The sequence below is a fragment of the Sceloporus undulatus genome, chromosome 1 (assembly GCF_019175285.1).
Source record: "Sceloporus undulatus isolate JIND9_A2432 ecotype Alabama chromosome 1, SceUnd_v1.1, whole genome shotgun sequence".
Taxonomy (NCBI): Eukaryota; Metazoa; Chordata; class Lepidosauria; order Squamata; family Phrynosomatidae; genus Sceloporus; species Sceloporus undulatus.
In genome coordinates this window covers 221,446,509-221,457,654 of record NC_056522.1, presented here as the reverse complement: position 1 = coordinate 221,457,654, position 11,146 = coordinate 221,446,509, and the positions used below count along the sequence as shown (strand labels likewise).

General features: G+C 40.6%; 1 protein-coding gene across 2 annotated transcripts in view; it reads right to left on the bottom strand.

The window, feature by feature from the left end:
- Positions 1 to 1,076: 1,076 nt before the first annotated feature.
- The window catches only part of RBM43 (RNA binding motif protein 43), a 12,669-nt gene continuing 2,599 nt past the window's right edge, over positions 1,077 to 11,146 (bottom strand). Inside the window, exons 2-5 of one of the 2 annotated variants that reach the window (XM_042446604.1) lie at positions 10,998 to 11,060; positions 6,036 to 6,234; positions 5,469 to 5,560; positions 1,077 to 2,985 (exon numbers count right to left, since the gene is read on the bottom strand). In XM_042446604.1, coding sequence (XP_042302538.1) covers positions 2,218 to 2,985; positions 5,469 to 5,560; positions 6,036 to 6,234; positions 10,998 to 11,060 — 1,122 coding nt within the window. In that variant the 3' untranslated portion in view covers positions 1,077 to 2,217. The remainder of the gene's footprint in view (positions 2,986 to 5,468; positions 5,561 to 6,035; positions 6,235 to 10,997; positions 11,061 to 11,146) is intronic. The other variant, XM_042446605.1, reaches the window with a different exon arrangement.

Here is an 11,146-nt window from a genome sequence, read left to right as displayed (position 1 = left end):
CCTTCCTACCCTCCAGATGTTGTGAAACACATCTCTCATCACCCCTGACAATGCTGTCCAAAGCTGATGGAATTTAACAGTCTAAAACCTTTGGAGGGCACCAGTTTGCAAGCAAATGTGCTTAAGATTTAATGTTGTTGACAGTGCAGAAATCCTTTTTCAACCCAACAGTCTAAACCAGGCATTCCCAAGCAAATGTGCTGCTTTTTTTTACTTTAACATTCTAGAGAATGCTGATTCTGAGTAAGAAATTTATCTTTCTCATGAATAGAGATTCAGCTAATGAGATGTGCAAGGATCTGGTTTTTGCAAGCAGGAAATCCAGCTTCATGGTGTGTGGTTCCCTCTTGTGCTTTATTTGTTAATTACACTTGAAACTTTTCATTGGCCTGTTACAGACTACCAAAATAAATCTGCTTCGGGTCTCTTTGGAGGTATGCTGTTTAAATGATGCATGCATCCAAAGAATCCGGAAGCTGCACCAAAGCTGCACTCCAGTGCTTAGGAATGGAGTGTGGCTTTGGTGCGACCTCCGGACTCTTAAGGACCCATCCATCATTTAAACAGCATACCTCCAAAGACACCCGAAGCAGCTTTATTTGGCAGTCTGTAACAGGCCATAGGCTTTTAAACAGATATTTGGAACATCCTGAGATGCCTGCATGCTGGAGATCTGAACTAGATGGCCGTTGCTGTCCCTTCCAGTTTTATGATTCTGTACCTCTTTGCCAGCTATGCTTTGCCAGCTATTCTATGCTCTAAGATTCATTTGTTTTGTGTTAAATCACTTTTTAAAGAACCATATACATACCAAAGCTGTTTGAGAGCCAGCATGCTGTAATCGTTTGGGCACTGGACTGAAACTCTGGAGACCAGGGTTCAAATCTCGCTCAATCATGGAAACCCACTGGGTGAGTTGGGCAAAGTCACACTCTCTCAGTCTCAGAGGAAAGCAGTGGTAAACACCCTCTGAACAAATCTTGCCACAAAAGCCCAGTGATAGGTTCACCTTAGGGTCACCGTAAGTCAGCAACGACTTGAAAGCACACAAAAACAAAGCTGCTCACACAGTAAAATCCAACAAAATCAATATTGTATTGTATACAGTGGTTATCATATTCAGAGTGAGCAACAGAGAAGGTGCTATGAGCCAAACTGAAATTTGGTATGACAGTATTACAAGCAACATACAGTACAATAGTTTGATTTCTTTGGACGTGCTGTTTATAACTAGTAACAATTTTTCAAGACTAGATAACATAACATATACTATCTGTTTTTTGTTGTGTTTTTTACTGTCTCAGAAAGCAAGACACTTTAAACGGCCAAAATAAAGCTGTTTCAGGTCACTTTAGTGGTATGCTGTTTAAATGACACACACATCTTAAAAGGCCAGAAGCTGCGCCAAAGCTGCTTAGGACTGGAACATGGCTTTGGCACGGCTTCCAGCCTCTTAGGACACATGCGTCATTTAAACAGCACGCTACCAAACTGGCCCAAAGCAGCTTTATTTTGGCCTGTCTTTCGGGACCAGTGACACATTTCCAGTTTTATTTTCATACAGAAAAAACAATACAAGAAAACAAGACATTTTGAATCCACTGTACAGCACTGACATATACAGAGATTATATAAAGGCATTGTTTATCTATCTCTCCATGCATCCTTGTACAGTAATTAGTTTTCATCTGAATTAGTATTTTGTAAAAAAGAAGTCTCTAGCTGTCCACACTATCTTGTGTATAGCAGGATCATGAAAGTTGTCAGCCTAAAAAGCACACAGCTGCTCAAGAATATGTTGAAAATATGTTCCTTTTAACCAAACAAGATTACTTCATAAGTAATTCAGTTTGTTAAAGAATGCTGATATACTAATGTAGAATTACAAAAGGACATTACATGATTTTTAAAAGATTTTTATTCTGTGATAAACTGTACCACTTTCATCACTACCCCTAACAATTTCTTAACATTTCTGTGCTAAAGCCTGTAACTCATACTCTATTCAAGGTAATGTTAAGTGTAACTATTAGGATACTTCCACAAAAAATGTCTCTCAGATCAAGTTCTTTCTCACCTTTTCAGTCATAGCTAGCCTATTTTTGTGTTTCTGTCAACCAACGTGCGGAACAGGGATGAAAAAATACACAAAAATACACAGGTAGCCCTGTACCAGGCATAACATCTAGGCCAGGCCTCTAACAAACTAGCTGAAGACTATCTCCAAGGTTCTTTTTGGAAATCCCCTGTCATTTTCTTCACCTCCTGTGTAAATTTATAAATATCTGAAGAAGATCCTATAATATCTATGTGAGTTGAGTACCATGTAACCAGGACATTTGGGTACTGGGTACTGACAACCTTGCATGCCTGCTCACATTTTTGTTTCTCTGTTTTGGTGGACCGTTTCAGTGGCAGTGTTGTTTTGCGCAAAGAGTTATGCAATTCTGCTGACAAGCTTTCAACTATATTTCTGGCATGTTCTAACTGGCTGGGACCTGGCTTTGTGTTGTTGTTTCTGAGATATATGGTAGTAATTTCATCACCTAAAGATTCATTACTAATAATACCATATTGTTCTAGAGTATTTTCATAGAACTTGTTTTTGAATTTTTTCATATAGTGATAAATATCAGTATCAAGAGTAACACTTAGTTCCTCTCTACTTGCGTTTGGGACTAAATCATTTCTTGGCTCCAAAGATAATCTAGACTTTGTTTGACTACAGTTTGGCCTATGTTCTGGCATTATTTCTTTTACATTCATGTTTTGTTCATTACTAGAAGATTTTATTTTTAGTAAAAGCATGTTTTGAAGTGCATTGATGGCCAAAAATGGCCCCTGCACTCTTATCTTCCCATTCAGGTCTAAAGGCCCAAAACTCAGTTTCGGCAGATTCTTCTTAAGGTCTTCTACCAGATCTTCCAAACTGCATTTTTCTCTCAAAATGGACAAACTGAGAATGCATGTCACACAGGTAAAAACCTAAAGAAACAAAAGGTTAGTTGCTATTTGGTTTTAACAGTTATTATAAGCTGATTTAGTCCTATTTTGGGAGGAACGTGGGATATACATCAAATAAATAAATAAATCATTCATGGGGGGAGGGTAAAAATGGTTAACTTATACAGTCATCCCTCCATATTGGTGGGGGTTCAGTTGTGGACCCACCAAACCCACTGATACCAAAAAACACAGGACCATTACTGTCAATGGATGTCAACATGTGAATAGCCACGTTAGCATGGCTGCATGCACACACTGCCATTGATGATAATGGGCCAGGGACATCTATAAATGCTCCAATTCACAGATGGCTAGTCTGCCAATATGGAGGGCCAACTGTAGTCAAAAATATATTTCATCCCTTCTTACATTTGCCACTCCCTTCTCTCCACCCCCTCAGTGGACTTTTCTTTGTGAAATATTCATATAAAACCTCCATCAGAAAACTATTTGCCTCTCCTTTATTCTTAAGTACAAAGTGCCACACACATTGTTAAAAAAAAAATTCTTAAGGCATGCTGAACGTTTGTTGGATACAGACACATATAAAACTCCTTTAGCACCTTAAATACCATCAGAGAGGCATGGATAGTGTGAGCTCTAGTCCACAGAAGTTTATACCACACTATATCTTTAAATCTTTAAAGCACCACAAGTCATTTTTATGGGTTGGATCCAGACTTTGCAATATTTAAAGCGGATCTGTTAAAAACAATGGGATTTCATTCAGTCATTGTTAATTTAAGTTCCATTTATATCTATGGGTATGTTCAAAGTATGACTAAATCCAGATACAGACCTATACCTCTGTACAGCCTACTAATATGAGGGCTACAAGTGGGGAGGGACATGGTCACCCAAACAAGCTTCATTCCTAGTGATCCTGTCTTCCTGCTTCATTTCCAACTTTGTTTCATTGAGGAGAAAGGTATGAAGGATCTGATCACAATCAGTTTCAAAGTACACAAGAACCATCTACTCACACCTACACAAGCAAACTCAAGTACAGTGGACCCTTGTTATACGCTGGGGTTTGGTTCCAAGATCCCCCATGGATAACAAAATCCTTGTATGCTCAAGTCCCACTAAATATAATGGCATAGCAAAATGGTGTCCCTTATAAAAAATGGAAAATCAAGGTTTGATATTTGAAATTAATACTATTTTTTAACATTTTCAAACCATGTATGCTTGAATCCATGTATAAAAAATCAGTGTATAAGAAGGGCTGACTGGAAAAGCCTCCTTCAGACCTCTCTCCTCAACAAAGGAGGGAGTGGTCAGAGGTGGGGACGCCAGGGACGGGACTTGCAGATACTCTTCACCCCTTTTAGACCTCAGGAGAGAATTTAGATCTGAATCCTGCATAAGGCAAATGTTACAACTGCAACAGACAATCACTTTTCCCTTCTGGAATCTGTTAGATGCTAAAGAACCATGGAGCTTAAAAACTGAATATATTTTTTGCTGTGTGGCCAGCAATGAGAGGAGAGAATTTTTACACAAGCATTTTGCATTGTGGGTATCGTATGAACAAGATGTATGAACAACAAAGTAATCTGTAATATTCTATGCTAGAAGTCCTTTCTTGTTCCCACATGCTGACCACATGTGGAGTCTCCCTTCTCTAAAACGGTAGGGACCAGAAGTGTTTTGGATTTAGGAATGTTTGCATATATATAATGAGATATCTCGGAGATGGGACCCAAGTCTAAAAGCTAATTTCAGTTCGTATACAGTCATCGCTCCTAACTCACAGATCTGAGATTCACAACCTTGAATATCTGCGGAGAGGCAACGTGCACTATTTTCAATGGCACATGCACCCGAGCCACATGCATGGGGGCGCATCCCATATTCAAGCCAAGGCTTGAATATGCATGAGCTTCTGTTTTGGAGGGGGGCGGAACGGATCCCCCACAAAAACGGAGGGCCAACTGTATGTGTATATACACACACATATATAGCCTGAAGGTAATTTTATACACAATATTTTAAATAATTTTGTGCATGAAACAAAGTTTATGTACGCTAAATCATCAGAAAATAAAGGTGTCACTATCTCAGCCACTCATGTATACAATTTTGGATTTTGGAATACCAGATAAGAGAGACTCAGCCTGTACAATAAGAAACACTGTCCCTTTCTCTTGGACATCAGTTGTGTAACATGCAAACCTCCACCAGATTGTAACACAAGAGTAAATAATTTCTATCCTCATGATGAGTGCTACTTTGCATAACTTTGAAGTGTTGATTTATTTATGTTTATTTTATTTTACTACAACTTGCAGAATCCCCTAGTCAGTGGCCATGCTGGCTGGGAAATTCCAGACACTGTTCTCCAAGTGACCTTCCCATTTTCTGCTACTTGGTCAGAAATGTCACTGAAATGGTCAAAAACCACTTTTAAGGCAGAGCAAGCTGATTCAAAAACAAAACACTCCACTGTTTTTACTTACACTTTCTCCATACAGTGACACTTTCAAGAGATAACCCTTATGCAGCCTCCTGTCCTCCAGTTGGTGTTCATTTTTCAGAACGTTCTCTGCAACTGAGAAGAAATCCAGATTATCTTTTTTGGGGAGGGGGATCGAAATCAGCAATGAATTGTTATCTCCCCACCTTCTTTTTCCCTTCTGAAAGTTTTCCTTAGAGATTCCTCCCAACGTTCAGTATTGTCTCCTGATAGTTTATGCAGTGCATAAAATTGTGAAGAAGAGATAGACAGGAGGTTGCCTTTCTACAAGGTTAATTGGCAACCATTTGACTGCAAAATTCTCATCTGCTAGCCTGCACTATATGTTTTATCCTTGTGCAAGTATTTTAAAACACCCACACACTCTTCTTTAAAGCCTCTTTGCATTTAGATATCTGATGAATGAGTTTAAAAAAAAACCCTACACACTGTAAAAGACTTCCAATCAGAAGCTGTAACACCAATATTTCCAATACGAAGGTGTTAAAAGAAGAAAATTTCTATTTTATGATTAACGGTCCAAAATTCAGCTTCCTTCCTTTGATATTACCTCTTTCATCTTCAAATGTTATGTATGCCACTCCTTGGGATGATGTAGGATAGACAACGGCCTCCACGTCTCCACCTTTATTCTTTGCCTTTTGAAAATGAATCATTAGTATGTCCACCATTATGTCATTGTCTAGAATGCCATCTGGAACACCATAGACCACAATTGTTCTTTCTGGCTTAGCAGCTTGTGCAGTAGTCTGTGAAGAAACACAAAGGATGCTGAAAGCAAAAGTTAATATGGCTGTTTAGTGCCTCTATCAGCTTCCTACCCTTAAGGGACATTCTACCTTCAGGACACACGCTCCATCCAGCCTCCACAAAGATCACATGTAGACTTTTCACAAAAACTTAGCATACTTTCTGGAAGAGCAGGGACTCCTACTTCACCAGTGAATGTAACAACTGTCTGATATGGGACCAACTGAGAAAACACTGTATTCTATTAAGACATTTGGAAAGTAGAATACGTGAAGCAGAAACGTAAGGAAAATAACGTAAAAATATATTACATCTGGTTGCTGGTATGCCCAGGTTAAAATACTGGTAAGCTTATCACACAGACCCTAGAATGGGCCTGTCGTGTTACAAAAGGGAGAATGATGGGGACGGGAGGCAGCATAGAACACTGTTTACCGCACAGGAGAACACCACCACCTCCGCCGGACATTCCCATCACGTTCCACATCTGTCCCAGAGAGGGTGATTTTTGAGAACACTTTTGAACAGTTCTAAAAAATCGCCCCCTTAGAATGCATCCAGAACGCGATGGGAACGCCCGGCAGCAGTGGCGTTCTCCTGTGTGGTAAACAGCATTCTATGCCACCTCTCAGCCCCATCACACCCCCTTTTGTGATGTGATAAGCCTGTTCTAGGGACTATGCGATAAGCTCTTAGGTTGAATACTTCATTGCTGCTCAGGTGGCAGCAGGAATAGAGACTGAAGCCATGCCTGCAAAGACCACCTGATTCACGAGATCTCGCTAATTCAGCACAGTTATTGAGCGCATACATGAATAATAGTGAGATTAGAGTGCAACTGTGGTCATTCACTGGTTCTACCCATCAATGAAAGGTGACGTTTTGAACATACAAGTACTGCAGAGTGACACTGTGTCGTGTTTATGTTAGAAAAGGCAGCATAAGATTCAGCAGCCAATATGCTGCCATAAGTATATACAGGCCAAATCGCCCTGATCTGGAATACCAAAATCTAAAATACTCCAAAATCCAAAATTGTCCACATGGTGGCTGAGATAGTGAAACCTTTGCTTTCTGATGGTCCAGTGTACACAAACTTTATTTCATGCACAAAATTATTTAAAATGTTGTGTATAAAATTACTTTCAGGCTATGTGCATAAGGTGCACACAAAACATAAATGAATTTTGTATTTAGACTTAGATCCCATCTTCAAAATACCTCATTATGTATATGCAAATATTCCAAAATCTGAAAAAAATCCAAAATCCAAGACACTTCTGGTCCCAAGCATTTCAGATAAGGGTGACTCAACCTGTACATGCAGACACAGACTGGATGTACAGAATATTAAGACAATGCAAAATCCAGCAAAGTCATCATGTTTTCTTTTCTTTTTATTTAATTTGTAAATTTATATTCTGCCTCTATTCTGAGAAGCCCAGGATAGCATACATGGTTCTCTTCTCCCAGGCCCATTTGTACTATACAATAGTAATGCTATATTCCATAGGCAACATCCTATGAAATTCTTTGGTCATAAGCACCAGAGCTCTCTGGCTGGGAATTGTAAAGGGCCCTTCTGAAACACCCAATCCCAGGATTCCATACAATGGAGCCACAACAGTTAAAGGGAAATCATAGAATCATAGAGTTGGCCATCCAGTCCAACCCCCTGCCATGCAGGAAATCTTAATCAAAGCATCCCCGACAGATGGCCATCCAGCCTCTGCTTAAAGACCTCCAAGGAAGGAGACTCCACTACAGTCCGAGAAAGTGTGTTCCACTGTCGAACAGCCCTTACTGTCAGGAAATTCCTCCTAAGTAAAGTCGAAGGCTTTCATGGACGGCATCCATAGTTTTTTTGTGGGTTTTTCAGACTCTGTGGCCATGTTCTAGCAGAGTTTCTTTCTGACGTTTCGCCAGCATCTGTGGCTGGCATCAAGATGCCAACCACAGATGCTGGCGAAACGTTAGAAAGAAACTCTGCTAGAACATGGCCACATAGCCCGAAAAACCCACAAAAAACTAATTCCTCCGAATGTTGAGGTGGAATCTCTTTTCCTGTAGCTTGCCTCCATTGTTCCGGGTCCTGTTCCCTGGAGCAGCAGAAAACAAGCTTGCTCCCTCCTCAATATGACATCCCTTCAAATATTGAAACAGGGCTATCATATCATCTCCAGGCTAAACATACCCGGCTCCCTAAGTCGTTCCTCATAGAGCATGGTTTCCAGACCCTTCACCATTTTAGTTGCCCTCCTTTGGACACGTTCCAGTTTCTCAATGTCCTTTTTGAATTGTGGGCCCCAGAACTGGGCACAATATTCCAGGTGGGGCCTAACCAGAGCAGAATAGAGTGGCGCTATTACTTCCCTTGATCTAGACACTATACTTTTATTGATGCAGCCTAAAACTGCATTGGCCTTTTTAGCTGCCGCATCACACTGTTGTCTCATGTTCAACTTTTGGTCTACTTGGACTCCTAGATCCCTTTCACATGTACAGTGGGCCCTCTCCTTACGTGGGGGATCCATTCCAGATTCCCCCGCATAAGGGAAAATCCGGCTATGCTTGAGTCCCATAGGAAATAATGGGGTGTGTGCATGTGGTGGAGCGGTGCCCGTGCACGACTGCCACACACACCATTGTTTTCCTCCCCAAGCGGCTTCCGTGTAAGCTGGAAGCCATGTAAAATGCGTCCAGCATGATGCAGGTGCACTGTAGTCTCATTCAGCCAGGTGTCACCCATCCTAAGACAGACCTCTGTGGGATCCCACTGGTCACTTCTCTCCAGGATGAAAAGGAGCCATTATTGAACAGCACCCTTTGGGTTCGTCCGGTCAACCAATTACAAATCCACTTAACAGTTGCCTTGTCGAGCCCACATTTTACAAGCTTGTTTGCATGCTTGTCATGGGAAACCATGTCAAAGGCCTTACTGAAATCAAGATATACTATATCCACAGCACTCCCTTCATCTACCAAGCTGATAATTTTATCAAAGAATGAGATAAGATTTGTCTGGCATGACTTGTTTCTCTGAAACCCATGTTGACTTTTTGTAATTATGGCATTGCCTTCTAGATGTTCACAGGCTCTCCGTTTAATTATTTGTTCTAGAATCTTTCCTAGTATTGATGTCAGACTAACTGGACGATAATTGTTGGAATCCTCTTTTTCCCCCTTTGTATCATATGCTATAACTGTGTAGGACGGATAGACCCTTGATTTTACCTTCACATTACAACCCTGAGAAGTAGACTAAATTGAGAGACAGTGACTGGCCCATGAGGCCTGGTTCACCAATAAGCTCCACAGCTGGGTGAGGATCTGTCTCTTTTGCGTAGTCTAACACTAATCACAATGAAATATTGTGGAATTGAAAGCCCATTTAAATTTATGGATGGTTACATGCATGCATCCATGTAATCATGGCTGCATGCATGCATCACCATTGACTTATATGGGATAAGGCTTGCTGCAGACTTCCCAAACCACAGGCAGCTACCCACCGATATGGAGGGCTAACTAGGTCACCACCACCAAGGATGCTTCTGACAGTGGTGGAATAACTAACTTTGTTGATTGGTATAAAACATAGTGGTAAACTCCCCATCAGGAGTGATGTAGGCCACTAGGGATCACGTAAGGCATTCTGTGCATAATTTTGTGTGACAGGACAGGAGCCTTTGTGGGAAGAAATCATCTATAACTGCTGACATCTTACAGCCTATGTCAGTTTTGCCCCACATCTCTATACAAGGTACCTATTGTCCATTCCTGGGATTCTGGCTTCAGAAAAGAAACGGACCAGTGCAGTAATGTTAAAGACCCCAGGGATTGCTCTGGGAATCTTTTTTTTAAAAAAAAGCTGATGAGGAATCAGAACTATGCCAACAATCGCTATCTAAGAGGATGAAGAAACAGTCTCAAGGAGACAGCTCAGCCACCTCATCCACAAACTGTTAATCTAAGGTGACACAAGGCCTATTTTTGACATGCTTTCATGCCTGAAGCACTAGAAGTGTTCACTTATGTAATGATCATTGCCTTTAGGATATTATTTCCACTGTGCTTAAAGTGGTGCAGTATGGACTGACTCGTTTTTATTGCATTTGGATTAGATTGACATAGCCTCAAAGCCTCACTGGGGAAAAGAGTAATGTTGACTGTGGTGGTCCAGTAGCAGAAAGACAGAAAATAAAATATTAATCAGTTCTCCTTCGAGTTCTCCTTATGTCACACAGAGCATAGAGAAAATTAAAAATGAAACAGCAAAACAAAGAAAGAAGAATTCCCACCGAATCGAAGAAATGACCATATAAAAGTTGTCTAAAGCAAACAGATCATATTCAGAAACAAATCTCCTGATGGCCTACAACTCTTACTTGAGCCCTGTCACATCTCAAGTCTTATTCAGGCAATTCATTCTACCATGAATTGCAGATGGAGCCATGATTGTTACACCTGTCCCCAAGTTTGTGTTACTCACACTGAGAGCTAGGAAAGGTTACTTGTTGGACTACAGCCAGGCTGGTCGTGAAATTCTAGAAACAGAAACCATCTAAAAAGGATTTTTCCACCATCTGGCACATGTGCATCCAGTGCAAACAACTGCAAAGAGGGAGCCTTTTCATGTACAGAGATACATGCAGAAGCATCTACCTAATATGGAAATCTTAGTGGCCCACACAGGGCTCTAGGTTGCATGGAAAATTTTGCTTGTACAACTGCATGAGTGACTACGCCATTCAATCCATACCTTTCCATCGATGCTCAAGGTGGATGGACAGATGCCAGGGTTAACTGAGGTAGGTGTGGCTAGCTGGTGGGGAGAGGCAGGTAAGAAATAACAATAATAATAATAATAATAATAATAATAATAATAATAATAATAATAATAATAATAAT